At 41.0% G+C, this 16,113-nt stretch overlaps 1 protein-coding gene across 2 annotated transcripts in view; it reads right to left on the bottom strand.

The window, feature by feature from the left end:
* Window positions 1-13,162, bottom strand: part of LOC119895281 (glucocorticoid receptor-like) — an 81,869-nt gene extending 68,707 nt beyond the window's left edge. For both annotated transcript variants that reach the window (XM_038708268.1, XM_038708266.1), the window contains exons 1-2: window positions 12,653-13,162; window positions 9,495-10,741 (exon numbers count right to left, since the gene is read on the bottom strand). In XM_038708268.1, coding sequence (XP_038564196.1) covers window positions 9,495-10,732 — 1,238 coding nt within the window. In that variant the 5' untranslated portion in view covers window positions 10,733-10,741; window positions 12,653-13,162. The remainder of the gene's footprint in view (window positions 1-9,494; window positions 10,742-12,652) is intronic.
* Window positions 13,163-16,113: the final 2,951 nt, after the last annotated feature.

The following is a 16,113-nucleotide window of genomic DNA, read 5'->3' on the forward strand; positions in this document are numbered from 1 at the left end:
CACTGGTCTCTAATTTGCTAATGCTACATACTAACTTGTCAATAATCATATTGTTCAACATGTAATGATTTTTTGTGGCTCAAACTTTTTTTAATGTCCCGCCCCATCCAGGCTGTGATGTTGACGAAAAGTGACTGACAAGCACGTCGGCTCTGTGAAAAGTTGAACATGTTGAACAACAGAATGCACCGATACAGCTAACGTTAAAATGCCAGCGAGCCAAACCCAAACCTTCCTTATCTTATCCCTGTTTTCTTCTGCTTACCACTTCAGCTCCTGCTGATGTCTCTCTGTCATAGTGCGACCGGCATTTTTCCCAGTGCTCCGGTGTCAAGTCCGACTATGTTTTGAACGATTAGCGGCGGGGCAGGGAGGGGGGTTAGGTCGGTTGTTGTCTTAAAAGTTACTGGCACTCTGCTCATAAAACATTTTTCTCATTGCACGTAGGCTTATCTGTTTTTAGAGGCACATGCAAGTGCCTAGTGTGGACAGCGATAATGAGCAGACTGCAGCGCACACACAGAAGAGTGTCTCACACACCTTTACTGTTTTATTAAATCGCACACTCTTTGCGGTTATGTAATCACACGACTACATCGCGATTACGATTGGATTAATTGTGCAGCCCTAATTTGTAATAATTATAGTTTTATATCTTTTAATCCAGAAAGGAATCTGAGCCAAAAGGTCTAAAGGGGCAGCACCCTAGGCCATTATAACATCTAGACTCTGCACTTCCTGTTTCCTGATAGAGTTGTTGCCAAACATAACAAGTACAATCCACTGTTTATAAAGTACAGTGAGTCAGTTCAGTCGTGGCTATATTTATGCTCCCTCCTGACATATCCGAGGATCTTTCCTGTGAACGTAGCTGATGAAACACTGACAGAGAAAGAAATTAACTACTGCCATTGGAAGCAGACCCCATTGTGCAAATGTGTGAGTTGAAAGAATACAGAATTTAAATAAATCCAAGCACAGAGGGAAATTATGCTAAATACTGTGATACAACTTAAAGATAAAATGGTATGAAAATTTCACATCACAATTATGGTGACCAAAATTATCACGGTTATCAGCATTATCGGGGTATTGTTAAAATGTGCTGAATATGCTCAAAAAGTACTGATACACAAACTGAAACCATTTCATCAAATTTTATTTTTAATCCACAAATAAAATTAGCAGCACTGTGCACTTTTTGTTTGCATAAACTGAAAAAATAAAAATAAAATAATAACAGCCAATATCTTATGTAAACATATTAAAACTATAACAAATGTGCATGGAAATGTTATAAAGTATGACCCCATGCACAATTTACATAAATACAGTCTTGTGTAGAAGTCTGCAGCGTTTCTCCTGTTGAAAAACACTTTTACAACCAATTTGACGACTGCAGACTAAATTACGTAACGTGTTATCATGTGCAATGAGCTAATAGAGTCTGCAGACACACGGCAGCAGCAGAACAACGTGTAGTGTTTTTAACAAGTGTAGGTAACACTGAGAGTTACTTCAGTTTACAAGCTGTTAGCAAGTTAGACAAATCATGACATGTTCCCTCATTCCGAAGTCCACACATCATGCATTGAGCTAAAAGTTACCCTGGAGTCAAAGTAGTGGGTGGTGGTACGAAAATGACACGAACACACAAGTTTTCGCCCCTTTCGCATCAATTTAAGGTTCCCTCAGCACTTCTATAAAAAACAAAATACAACCAGGCTTCACGGTCCTCTGAGGACTAGGCTGAAAAGTTCTGCATGTTGCCATTCACCCAAAAAAAAAACAACATTGCATGCTGCATATGCTAGCTTTTGTTGAGATTGGTGATAGCTTTGATTAATGCTGGACAGTATTTACCATGAGTAAGCGCGGTAGTTGAATAAAGTTTAAATGAATTTGGAACAGTAAAAAAAACATTCCAAATTTTACCATGGTTTATAATTGAACTGGTAACCGTTTCATCCCTAATACGACAACCTGTTATCACGTGACAAAAGTTGACTTGACAATTAGCTACTGTAAATGGTTAGTTTTATTTCAATCGACAGTGTTGTTAATGATTGATAAAAATGGGACCCCTGGGACAATTGAGAACAACTGATTTAGAGGCAGTGGATTAACAGAAACAAGCATGAAGAAAAGACATATTAAGTAACAGGAAAACTACAAACCGCAACTTCAGAATTTAACAGAGTTGGTTCAACGGCTTTCTGTAAAAGTTCTGCAAAAATAGTACTTATTCTGGGGCTATTGCAATGTTTCTAACAGGATTTTAAGAGACTATGGTGGGTGGGCCTTGGACCCTGTCATCGGGGGTCGGGGGCATGCCCCCTTGGAAGAAAATTTTGTACATTTTAAAGTTGAATGCATTAATTTGGTGCAAAATTAAGAGGCTATCTATGAACTTTTGTAAACAATGTTCTGCTCTACTAAACTATTTAATCATAAACCCATTATATAGCTGTAAATGCTGATGAAACATCAACAAAAGTTAACAAATTTATTTAATGTCTTTCCAAAAACCCTAAATCAAAAAATAGAAGATAGAATAAGTAATTTCCCCTAACATTTTATTGTTGTTTTTTACTTTTTATGGACATATGTAATATGTTTTATACTTTCTGTGAATATAATCCAATTAATCTTATTTCCATCCTGTATAGACAGCTTATTTTGAAAACCGGATGTTGTCACATGTGTATCCTCGTGCTAAAGTCGGACCCAACTCGATAAATAATGTTGTATGTGGTTCTCATATTGCGTAACATGAAGACTTCATAGCATCTCTTTAGGTAGGACTCTCATACTGCAACACTTCTCTTTGTAAAGAGAGACAATGACAGGATGTAGACGCTAACCTGCCTCTCAGCTCACACTGGTCCGTTTCAGTGGTTTTACCATAAAGGCTTGAATATGTGTGCACTTGAATATGCGCGGCTAGCTTCATCACCTTCTCACAAACGAGTGACAGACTGTTAATGTTACCGTAGTTACCTCAAAAGAAAAGTGGTTGTCTCAAGTCAGATGCCAAAGCGTGTGAGCGTGCGAGCTTACAGCAGCGCCCTACAAAACACAACGTTAGAGGTCTGAAATGTTATGAAAAATGTTTTCGGTTAAGTTTGAAACTATGGTGAAGGAAATTAGTCTATGGTGGGCCGCCATGGTCTCGTTAATTAATGGGAAAACACTGTATTGTACGCATACTATTATGCAGTGTCTTTTTTTACATCTTGCAGTGAACAAAAAGATTAGCTTTGTCCGGCAAAAATAGGTTAATGTCATTTAGCCTGTTACATAGGCCTTGGATACATTCAAGACATGCCAGCAGCCAAGAAACAGCTTGGCTGTGAGAGGCCTCCTTTGGCTCTCTGCACTACAATGACCCTAACCAAAGCCAACATCAAAGACTCAGTACAGTAGGCTCCACAGAGGGGAGGCAAACAGAGGGAGGAAAGAGTATCTAGTTGGGAAACAATTTCTCATCTGATGTTCAGAGCTGACGTGTCTGCTGTTAGTTCATGTGTGAAGCCACTTTAAGGAAGAGTACCAATATGGAATCAGCTTGACCTATCAATGAAACAACAAAAAGAATTTGAAAATTTTAGGTCATTGAGCCTTCAGAGGGGTGGTGCAGTGGTTAGCACTGCAAGAAGGCCTCACAGCAAGAAGGTTGTGGGTTGTGGGTTCAAACCATGGTGTCTGTGTGGGTTCTCTCTGGGTGCTCCGGCTTCCTTCCGTTAATTAGTTTCTCTAAAATTGTCCTTAGGTGTGAATGTGAGTGTGAGAGGTTGTCTATGTGTGGCCCTGCGATGGACTGGCAACCAGTCCAGGGTGTACCCCGCCTTTTGCACGATGTAAACTGGGACTGGCTACAGCCCCCCTGTACGCAGGATAAGCAGTTGACGATGGATGAGCCTTCAGAGTGATTTCTTTATTCCAAGATATACAGTAATAGCAATATAGTGTTGCTCCACACAGAGTAATACAAGGCATCACAGGAGATTTCCTCTCACTCAACAACTTGTAGCGTGAACGTTTGTGTGCCACATGAACACGTAAGGGCAGCCTGGCCAACACTGAGAACAAAATGTTAGTGTGGTAAATAAACAGTAAGATGCAGTGAAAGGCAAAGAATGGTGAAATAGCCTTGCAAACAGCAAAGGCTATCAGTAAGCCTATTAAGCAACAGGAACTCAAACAAACAATGTGGATTGAGGTTGCCATAATCTTTCAAGATCACAAATCTAGGAAACTGAGTCAATGGACATGAGTCTGACCTGGTTTGGCTTTAGTTATATATATCTGCCTTTCACCTGACTTACACTTACAGCATGGCATGTTAAAAAGAAAAAAAGCAGTATTATTTACCTCATGTTGTCAAACTTTATGTAAAATAATGGACTTGAAAAGAAGGACTGACTTTGTGGATGAAGTGGCAATGTTTTTTGAAGAGGTATAATACGACACTAAAATCAAACAATAGTTCTTGAAAACAGCATGATACTCCTTTAATCAACTGTTGCCGACAGTTTCCACAAGCAACAACATGTAAAAAATGTGATGAACTAAGCCGCATCATCATCACACTCCCCATTGTCATTATCTTTTATGATACACACCCCAACAGTGTTAATATACATCACTACAATTCATGTTTACCTTTCTGCTGCATATTTTCTCGCTTTTATTGGTCTCTTGGATCAGTCTCCAAAACTGAAATGAATGGACCGTTGACTTTGTTGTGCTGCACCTTCTATCTACAGCCAAAGGTGTCTTGTACAGTTAAAAATTAAGTAAAAGTCACACTGTTCCTCTTTATGTTTTTTATGTAACAGAGTGACAGTCTGGGGTCTAAGTAGAGAGAGGCACACCAGAGCAGATCTGTACATGTGGCCTCCCAGCATCCTTGAGTGTACACACACCCCCACGCACGCACACATGCAGGCACACACACACACACACACACACACATACACACAGTCTATCTTGCCATCCGCGGCTCAGCTCTGGCACACACCGACGTATGCAGCCCAGCCACAGAAATGGGTTTACATCAACGTTGTAACCCCTTTTTCCTGTCAGTATGACTCTTTTTAAGATGATGATTTTAAACCTAACACCAAAAACGTGAAACAACAAACAGGCATAACATTCAGAAATGCAATGTACTTTATAGTTAAATGTTATCTGCTGCTTGTAAAAATGTTATGCAGTATACAAAAAAATGTAATAAAGCACAAGTAACAAAACTAAGTATCTACTTAATAAAAGGAGTGTGACGCTGTTTCAAGAATTAAAAAGTGTTTCAAGGGCCTCATTTCACCCTGCGCATGAAGCAACAACATTTGTCTATTTGATTATCAGTTATATAACTACAGACTTGAGCCAAGCAACATGATTGAGCCAAATTGTATTCCAACTGTGCTGAAAATCCCTATAGAACAACCAGGTGGGCACGATGATATACAGTACATGGAGTCGGTTGCTACACTAACTCGTGGTAAACAATGAGCCGGTCATGTTTCTATTTTCATTTGCAGTATCATATGTATACAGTACAATAACAAATACAATCTAATGCACTGCAACAAAATACTACCTTTGTCAGCTTATGATATACAGCATAGCAACCTTACTCGTATGGTCCTATATCGGAGAGGAGCTTGATACATTACATTGCTATTTGATGTTAAGTTTGTTATGTTATATTATGAATGGCATTATATTCTGTACAGCTCCTGTGGATTTTCCTACAAGTAATAATATGCACTACGGAAATGGCAATTTACTTGCATCTTGACCAAACAATGTATGAATATCAATAATGATGATAATGATAATCATTAGTTGCACCCTTAGTATCATAATAATCAGATTTAATTTTGAACAAGTAAGCTGCATGGTAACATAAAGTCTGATGATTGTGTTATCTTCAAGCAAACTAATTTTGTGGGATACTTGGTAAATGTTCAATATTAATTGTTGGTCATTTGTGCAACACGATCATTTCTGAGAATATGATCATTTGAAAAAAGAGAATACCTAATTGTTGTCCAACCATGCTTGTTTGTTGTCGTTTGTTTGCATGTCAAGTTGTTTGTACTGTAAAGGTGGTTGCTGTTTAGACCTCGCAGACGTCAATGCCCTGCATCAGAGGAACACAGTATAACAACACACACCATGCTGATGCAACGTGCACCAACATACCAGGAAGTAGCTCAGTTACAACCATGGATGTATAAAGAGAACTGGATACAGCGCTGGAGGCGGGGCTCCGTTTATTCCTATGAAATCTGCTTAGTGGAGAATGAAGTCAAAAAAGTTTGACTTCCTGGAATAAAATTACATTTCCTTTAATCCTGACTCATACAGCAAGCACCCCAGAGACTTCCAAGCCAAGCCGGCTAACTTCCAGTTTAGCCCTCCGCTAAACTGAATGGGGGTAAAATGATTTAGTCGTGCAAATCTTCTAAACTTTCCAAATGTTAACAGACCTAATGGAAAAATGTATCCACTGTTTTACAGCAGCTTCTTTCACAGTGTAAATATATGGGAAAATGTTTCCTGGGGCCAGCGTGCAACATGTGACAGAACCCGAAGTTGATATGTCACGTTTTGGCCACTATGTTAAATTGGCTTTAAAGCAGGGCACACTTCCTGAGGGCTTGGGTACAAAAGCACTGTGGCACAGATTTTTGGCATTACCACTTATTGGTTTATTACACTAACAAAGTTATTAAACTCTGACGAGAAAATCTAAAAACAAGAAAAAGAAAAACAGAAAATGCTATGAAGTGATTAAACAGATGCTTTTTAGGCTTTTACAAAGCTTTGTCATCAGTGTTTGTGGTAGCAATCTAGTCTACTGTAGGCTATTAGACAGTATGTAAAGTAAATTATTAAAAACAGTTTTCACTTATGACCCATGACAAAGACACTTTTCCACAGTTCAAATTGATAAACAGCACAAAAACCAAGGAGCATATCAGTGTGACAGCAGGGAGATAACAGTAGCTGACACCCATGCTCATCTTTGACTTGTTTACAAAAGCTACACCTCAGTGGTTCTTTCAGAAGGACAATACTGACTCACATTATTCACATTAATCAAACGCCATTTTGTGATATGGCCATTCAAGCCTTGTTCATACAGAAGCTCATAAAACAGCAAATAAATCTCTCTCTTTCAACGTTCTACTCAAGGCCTATTCATCTATCAGACTGCGTTTTCAAGCCGAACTGAGACTTTTTATTCTCACTGTGCTGCACGTAGGTGTTTTTCCTCATGGGACTTAAATATGACCATACTGCATCCTCAGCAAAGCACATGCCATGTTTTCTCAATGAATAATTTCCTGTGGGATGACACATTCACATAACTGCAATATATTTAGCACCGAGTTACAGCACAATTTTGGAAAATTACCAGAAGGCGGAGCATGAACAACGATTGAAGTTACTATGTATGGGAAAAATTTCGCCCAACAAATACTGATTTTCAATATCTGACTCTGTCTTCCCGTGTCTGCCTCTTGGAGGTGATAAGCGGCAGATGCCCTCCCCTCCAGGGGTGCAAGCACTTCCGTCACAAAATGAAATGCCACAGACAAACACCTTAGCAATCCTATTTTTTCTCTTCTGTTGTGCTAGAATCACACCGGAAAACTCCGGCTTAAACACTGCAAAAAGCACAGACTGCTTTCTTTTCCCAAATGCACACTCAAGGTGTCCTGCAGAGATCTCAAGTGCCCTGATATATCACTCTGAACTGAATTTATTTATGGAGCATCAACAGAGACCAGCACAGATATGTTTTTGTGGTTGCAGGAGGCACTGCACAAAAGAAAATGATCTGAACTTTCACTAGACTCTCAGGTCTAGCTTATGATTCCCATATTTTTAAATCAATTTGTAATTCCCGTATTACAGTTAATATCATTCATCACCTCTTCAAAAAGGCTAACTAATGAATTTAGTAAGAAAATAGTAAGGCTATCCTGTGCCTGTTCATAGAAATGATTGCCTGCTAAACTTGACATGAATGTGATTCAGACGATTGCAGTGTTCACCAAACAAGTTGGTCAAAAAGGGGCATTAAAAGTCACATCCAGCGTGTTCTGCCTTTTGCTAATACCACAGGTCACTAGGGGTGCAACAACTAATCGACGTAGTCTACAAAAATCGATTATTAAATTCATTGCCAACGTCATCGTCAGCTTAACGGACTAAAGTGATGTGAACAGTGAAGTTACTAAAACAACACAACATCAGCGCTGCAGTAACACCTTCACAACCTAAAACCTCTTAAGTGTGGCAGCATTTCACTCTTCACTCAGCCAAAAAGGTTGTTAACTGCAGCGTCTGCAAAGCTGAGCTTTTCTGGAAACACCAGAGCATCTGAAGAGGAGGCGCGTCATGTTGTTGCTCTGTAGATGATGAAGACTCATCTTTGTAAGCTAGTTAGCAAGCTAGCTTCCCATTAAAGTCATGTTACTTCACGTTATGAGCTGTAACGTTTTCTATACAGTTTCCCTTAGTCAATTTGATTGATTTTTAATGGCGCTGACAGTAGGACATAATTATGTTTATACACAACGGCCGCGTTCACATTCCAGATGTGCCCTGACTTTACAATCATAAACGATGCATCGCTAGAATGTGTTGCTGCAGAGTACACAAGATTAGACAACACTGGACAATTTCATACTTTCTAAAGAAGAGAAAACAGTTCTCCTGTCTATGCATGAGGCGGCGTGTAATACGCACCAGAATGCAGAAACAACAACAACAAACACCAAAAAAATCTGAGTTTTGTGAGTTGTTGAGTTAGTGGAAAATATATAAATGTTGTGAAACCCTGTCTACTATAAAATCATTAATTAATAATTATTATAATAATTATTGACCCCCTGTAAATTCGGCAAATGTGATGCATGACGTTATTCCTTTCTTTGTATATGGTGTCAGTTTGTCCCGGTGTGTTGCAGTACTGGTGTGTAAACTGCTCCGTCACTAAACAGCAGATCAGCTGCGGAGATCAGGACTTGATTTCAGTGGAACTTTCTGTTGCTGCAGTAGAAACGTTCATTAAAAGATCCATTTTTGAAAGCAGTATTTATTTTATTGTCGTGACTGTTAATTAGCACATGCCTGAAACAACCTCAAGTTTAATTTAAAACTTGGTAGCTAAATAAGACACTTTGTGTAATTTTGCAATTCATAATCCAAATACTCGATTATTCGTTTCAATAATCAATAGATTAACCGACTATCAAAATAGTTATTTTAGTTGCAGCCCTACAGGTCACTGAGTCTAAATCAGTTTGTGCTCTGACAAACGTATCACAGCTAAGACTGCAGTACAGTACGGATCACAGTCCACTCTTCTTTTTCTTGCACTGGTATGTTTACATAATCTAACATTTCAAAAGCCCTCCGAGCAAACAAACACAAAGTCAACCTGGATAAAGTACTTCAATGAGACCTACCTGGAAAAGCTGAGAGTAAAAGCAGTGGGGAGCCCATCGTCACCCCTCTGTATTCCAGGCGACTCTCCATACCTGTTCCCCCCGGCCCAGCTCTCGCCCACCAGAGGCAGGTTTGAGTACATGCCAAAAGGCTTCTGGTCTTGCAGGCCCACAGTGGGGGATGGGCTGGCTCTGTACTGGTAGCCAGGTCCTGCACTGACGCCCATAGGCGAGGACATGGGGCCTGTTCCATGGAGAGCGCCCAGGCTGCTCTGAAGACACTGCGACTGGCAGAAATCAGTGCTCTCCTGCTTCTCCTGTTTGACCACACCAGGAGTATGGATGTGGATGAAAGAATCGTCAGGATCCTTCTCTTCCTTGATCATGACGCTGGACAGAAGCGATGCAGGCTCCTGTTGATGATGAAGCTGATTTTGCTGGTGCTGAAGAAGGTGGTGGGGCTGCTGCTGATGGTGATGCTGATGGTGTATGGGGTGCTGCTGCTGGTCTGTGCCATTCAGACTGGTACTGCTTACTCCGTTACCCATGTGAGACTTTGTTTCCTTTAGCAAGCCGCCGACAGCACCACCACTGCCCCTGCTGTCGTGTAAAATGTTATCCAAGTGTGCCACTTCTGAATCCAACTCAAAATCACTTATATCTGGCAGAGAGCTAGAAAGGTCCAGGTCTTGCCAAATCTCAGTATCATCGATTAGGCGACTGCTGTTGCCATCCAAATCACACGGACCAGCGCCTGTGTGCCCACTGTAAGCTCCCAAGTCTTTATCCAGAGAAAAATTCCCCTCCTGCTTGATGTGCTGGGCAAAAAGGTTGGGCAGAGGGAGGTTGCCCAGGACGGAGGAGGTAGAGGTATTGATGATAGAAGTGGGCATCCGGTCGACACCAGAAATACTCTGTTTCAACAAGTTGTCCTCCATGCCGAATATGCTGATATCCTGGTGGTGTTGTTGTTGTTGTTGTTGTTTCTGCATTCTGATGATTTTACCCTCCTCCACATCTGACCCCTCACACAGGACAGGATGCTGAGGGGACTCAAAAAGGCCTCCAAGTTGCCCCTGGTCTTTGGTTCCACCCCGTCCATTTGGGGCCACTGTGGGCTGGGGCAAAGACGCTGGGCCAGGCAGGTGCATTGCAGACTGGAGCAGTGAACCAGCTGTGTCACCTGTATCTCTGCCTGTCTCCCCAAATGTCAGGCTGTCGCCTCGATTACCATTGCGCTTCAATCCACCCTGATCCATTTCTTTATCCTGACAGGACAGTGAGGGGGAGTCAAAGCAAATAGAGTGACAGAGAGAAGAGACAAGGTTAGGCTGATGCTGGATAAAATTATACATATGCAGTCGCTAGTCCTTAAGTAAAAGTTAAAAAGCCTATTGAAATATTGATCTTTCACAATAATCTGTGTCTTGAAACATCTGTATTAAAAATGTGTTATGTCGCAGTTTCAAAGCACAGTTGGTGCTAACTCACGTCTACTAAGGTTTTCTCTTACTTATTTTTATTTTTCAAGAAATTACTGCAGCCATATGAACAGGTCATCTCTTTCTCTCAAACCCACACTGGCACAATACGGCAGAGGCGCAAATGGCACAAACCATGCTCAACACAATCAGTTCAGCGAAAAAAACGGAGACCAAGGCCATTACATAACATAAATGAATGCTGATAAATGTAATGTTTATGTTATTTCTTTGAACTGTGCCCTCCCTGCAGCTCAAGCATCAAGAGGCGCCAAAACATGCAGAGGCATAACTTGTGTTACAGGCATTGCCACATACAGCCAAGCATGTGTGCAACCACATATATCTGTCTAAAGTGATTAATCCATGATGGGCCTCTGGGCATTTACACCAATAGCTGTGTGTCTCAACTTGCAAGAGAAAGCAAAATAAGAATTCAGTCCAAACTCCGTGAAATAAAATAAAAATGTAAATTAATAAATAAAATATTAAATTGACTGAGTGTAAGTCAAATAAAACTAAATCATGTAGCAGCAACCTCTGCACAGGAAAGCTTGATGTTAAGGGTTCTGCTGCGCACCAATGTAGATCTGTTGATAGCTTCCATATCTGGAGCAGCAGAAAGGAACTACCGTAAACCAAGCAAGCTGTTACTTGCAACAATTTGTTTCAAAGTCACTGCCACTGAATGGCCTACATGCGCTATCACAAATACACATGCACAAATAGGCCTAAGTCCCTCAGCGCATTCTGAAGTCTGTCTGCTATTTATATCTAGTAAATGTCACACGAACAACAATTACCTTGACGTAACGCATTACCGACAAGTTAATGACAACTGGATAATTACGTGTGAATTTCTGATCAAAAGCAATATCCGCTCTATTTTATCTGTGTGGTTTTTTTTGTCTCGGTCGTGACATTCTACCTTGATAAGGCATTACTCCATACAGAAGATGTGTATTACTGTATGGGAAGCGGTTTACAGCACTTCCTTTGCGCAGCTGCTGCACAGTGGTGCTAAAGGTGAGGTCCAATGACTCGTGGGTGCCCTATGGCCTCTAAAAAACATAAATAGGCTGAAGACATTTTATTTTTATCGCACGCCACTGGAGGAGAATTAGGCCTAGGCTATAAAGATTTTTGTTTTGGTCATGGGTTCACTTTCCCCGCCCACAGTACTGTGTAGACGGCTCTATAGATAGTGTAATTATTACTGCATATACAGACCATCAACGTTACACAATTTTCTCTAATTGAGGTTGTTGTGTTTTAGAGACGGTAGTGACACTCATTGGTATGTTCAAGTTAAAAAAAAGTTTGAGACTGACTTGCAAAACCTTTCTTTTCCTACCGAACAGCATAACACACCATAAGAGCATTAGTGCAACCTGTTGGCTGCGATGGGAAATTGCACTGCTCACACGCCTACAGGCTATACGGACAGGCTGATAAGCAGCCGTGCCGCGTAAGTTTATGCAACATTTTATCTATCTTACACTAAAACATGACGGTTCAGGTGGCGATGTTGTCAGCGCTGTCACACGGCGCAGGGCTGTCAGTAAGCCTTCAACGCAGCACCGCGGACGCTTATCGTCGGCCTACCTCGGTGGGGAAGAGCCAGTTTTCTCCTCTCTCAATATTTCTCCAGCTATATAATGAGAAGACAAGTGGTCTGAACCTTAAAGTAGACCGTACCTGTAGTGAACGAAGGATGCGCCCCGTTCGTTAGGTCATCTCCCGTCAATCCAAGTTGGGGGGGAAATGTGAGAAATAACGCAATGTCCACCCAGTCAAGCCCTCAAATAAAACCTCTTTCTTGCAGTGATGTTGCGTGGTCAAATCTCAGATGTATTTGTTGCGACCTGTTTCCTGGTGTGGCAGGAAAACATCGTCCGAAATGTCAACTATTTTATAATTAAAGTCGACAGAGTCGCTGACCTAGCTGAAGAGGGGCGAGATCCACCGTGTGCGCCGTTTCGCCGATCTGTCGATAACTTTTAACGCACGTCGCCGGTAGGTGGAAAAAGTGTTCGGTCGGTCACTTGCTCGCGATTTCAGGATTAATCCACAACGAATCGACAGATCTGCGGCGCAATATTCTGCTCTTGCGCCATTACACTAGTAGGCTACATTAAAGTTATATAATACAGCCGTGTTGCCCTGGCGTACTCTACTGCAAACTCAAGCGGGGTATGGCGGACAGTTAGCGAAAGCATGTCAAGGTACATGGGATGAGAGGAGCAGTTCCGCCTTAACCTTTCACAATAAAAGCTTTGGCGTTGCCACCGTCATGCTGATCTTTAAATGCTTAGGGAAAATGCACGTTCTGAGCTCTTCTGGAGATCAATGTACATTAATGGCCAGTTTTTCCAAAACAAACAGTATCATTCAACTTTTATTATTCAGTTCTGTTTTCACAGCAATCTTTTTTACTTTTATTTTAAGGCAGAATAGCTCAGCTTCTTGTCACCGTCTGTCTATCTGTGTTAGCTTGACGCAGCTGTTAGTTTGACACTTGCCGGTGAACGCCCCTTTCCCCACAGAAACTCTGCTGGGGAAACTGTCAAAACCTGTCTTCGTCAGCCATCGGCAACCTCCAGACACGGTGGGATTGATGAGCCAGGGTAGGTAGTGTTTTGGTACAGCCCTCTTCACCCATCAAACCAAGGATGGAGTATAAAATCCCTCTATAGTTTGACTTCCTAAAGTAGTCCTTTTAAGCTAGGGGTCAAATAAGGATCTGAGCAAAGAGGAGGAGCATGTAATCAGGAGCATGCTATTAGAATCCCCGGTTTCATACTCCATTGTTGTCTCCTCAACTATGAAATCTTAAACTGCGCCCTACTTCAGAGTAGTGATTCTCAAATCTTTGCACAACAACCCCTAAAGTGACACATATTAGACCACAAGTCTAAGATTTTGGTTTTATTATATAAAGTGTATTAAACGCATGACAAATATAGTCATTGTGTTCATATGGATGGAAATGTGAAAACAAATGATTCCACTTTTTGAAAGACCCCTCAAGGACCCCTGTGGGTCCCTTGACCCCCACTCTGAGAACTACTGCTTCAGGCATGAACAGCCTCCAAACAAAACCGCCTTCAGCACTTTCAGATCAAGGACATTAATCATGCCTCAGATCAGCTCTTTGTCTATTCTCAACTAAGCAGAGTTGTACTTGGTGAGCAGCAGGGCGCTTTTCGCTAGACCAGAGAGAGAGGGGTCAAAGGGCAGGTTGACAGCAAGTACTTCTAAGGCCTCTACATACGACTAAGATAGACGTTTCTGTCAATCAAAATACATATAAGATTACATAAAACAACTGACGATGGACCTTGCAGTGATTATAACAATATTATGCAATTCTGTTGATCACCTTCTTCAGCTGGAAATATATTTGCTGATGTCACTTCAGTGGACCAGAACAAGGATTAATTTGAGTTGTGTGCTAAGCAGAGTCAGCTTACGGTAAAGATGAAGAGAGGAGAGGAGATCGACAGTCCAGGCTGCACAAACAACAGACATCCATGCTGTTCCATCTACAAGAAAAGAAGCAAGTATGGGCAGACGCAAATCAACCACAGGAAAAGGGGCAGAGGAGGGGGGTGGGCAGGTGTGTCCCTCCACCCAAGTCATTCGATTAGAAGGAGCAGAGTGTGTCCTGTGCATGCGGATGTCTCATTAGGAGCTAGCGTGGCTAGAGAGAGGCAGGAGCTCCCCAGGGCCTGAGAAAACCGCACTGTTCTCAAAACATCACAGGGAACACAGTGAGTTTTTAATGTCGGGTAACGATTGGTGATCCTATTTGCTATTAAATAATAAAGACACTGGACATGTGGTGCTCCATGTGCATGCAATTTGGAATTCATAGAGAAGTATGTTACTGTGGTCGTGTAATACACTTTGCTCTGTGTGCACAGTATGTTACACCATAGTTTCAATGAATGTGCTGCTGTACAGACAATTCCATGTGAATATTCATTGATTAATGTACAGATGTGCTGGTGACTAATAGAGGCAGTTTGGGTTTCAAATGTTCTTGACCTTTGAAAAATAACCCCACAAACCTGGATTCAACTTTTGCCTCAAGTCACTGGACCCAAATAGAGGTACATGTTGGACGCACACACACAAACACACACAAGACACACATTGTTGGCTGCCCATTCGCTTTTATAAATATCTGACTAAATTACAGGTAAAAAGCATGGTTAAAAGGTCACTTCATTCAAATCACAAGCAGAGTTTCTAATTTAACCCAGTGGTATCTAGTCATGTTGCATGTTGCAACCCTTTGGTTTTATCTGGTGAGGTTTATGTCACCACCCAAATACAACTGAGATGATAGGATTTTATTTTGCAGTACTCACAGTATTAAAAAATGTTCTTAACAACAATGTCCCATTTTCTTTAAATGACTCTAATTTTGTATTGCGAACTAGCAAAATATTACACACCTAAATAAATTGATTGACTTGACAAATACATTAGCATAACTTAATCTGCTCTTACACTTGTATCAATTCAAATAGCACAAAATTAGTGTACTAAATTGTCCTTATCCTGCGTACAGGGTCGTGGGACAGCAAGAAATAAGTAATTTAAATAAGTAATAAGTGCATTTTCTCATACCCCTTCTCTGTATTACTTTGGGACATTTACACTCTCCTTCAAGAGGAATGGTAACATTCACACAGCAGGATTTACCTAACAGTTGAGTTACGTTAGATGTACAGGACGGAGCATAGGGAGGAAGGAAGTGCAGAAAGGAAGGAAGGATTTCTTTTTAAAGGTGAACAGCCTTTGGGATATCTTCTTTGAGACAGAGAGAACGCTGAGTTATACAATGAGTAGGAAACATATAAAGGAGAAAGGATGAATATGACCCAGCAAGGAAGGATTTCTAGATAGATTACAATTACAATTCTGTGTGATGTGTGAGTCTGCGAGTGTGCAAATGTGTCCAAATAACCCAGTGGCAGAAATTTGCAGAGGCTTTGAAATAGACACAATGAAGCACTTTAAAACATTTACTTTAAGGACAATTACATTAAGGGAAAACGTGTCTTTGATTTGCTTGTGTATTCAGCAGATTTAGTTTTACATCAGAGCACACTGTACTGTTGTTCCCATACAGTCAAACACAACTACAC

This window comes from Micropterus salmoides, unplaced genomic scaffold (assembly GCF_014851395.1).
Source record: "Micropterus salmoides isolate LMB-PRFRI ecotype aquatic unplaced genomic scaffold, ASM1485139v1 Ms_hic_scaffold_9, whole genome shotgun sequence".
Classification (NCBI taxonomy): domain Eukaryota; kingdom Metazoa; phylum Chordata; class Actinopteri; order Centrarchiformes; family Centrarchidae; genus Micropterus; species Micropterus salmoides.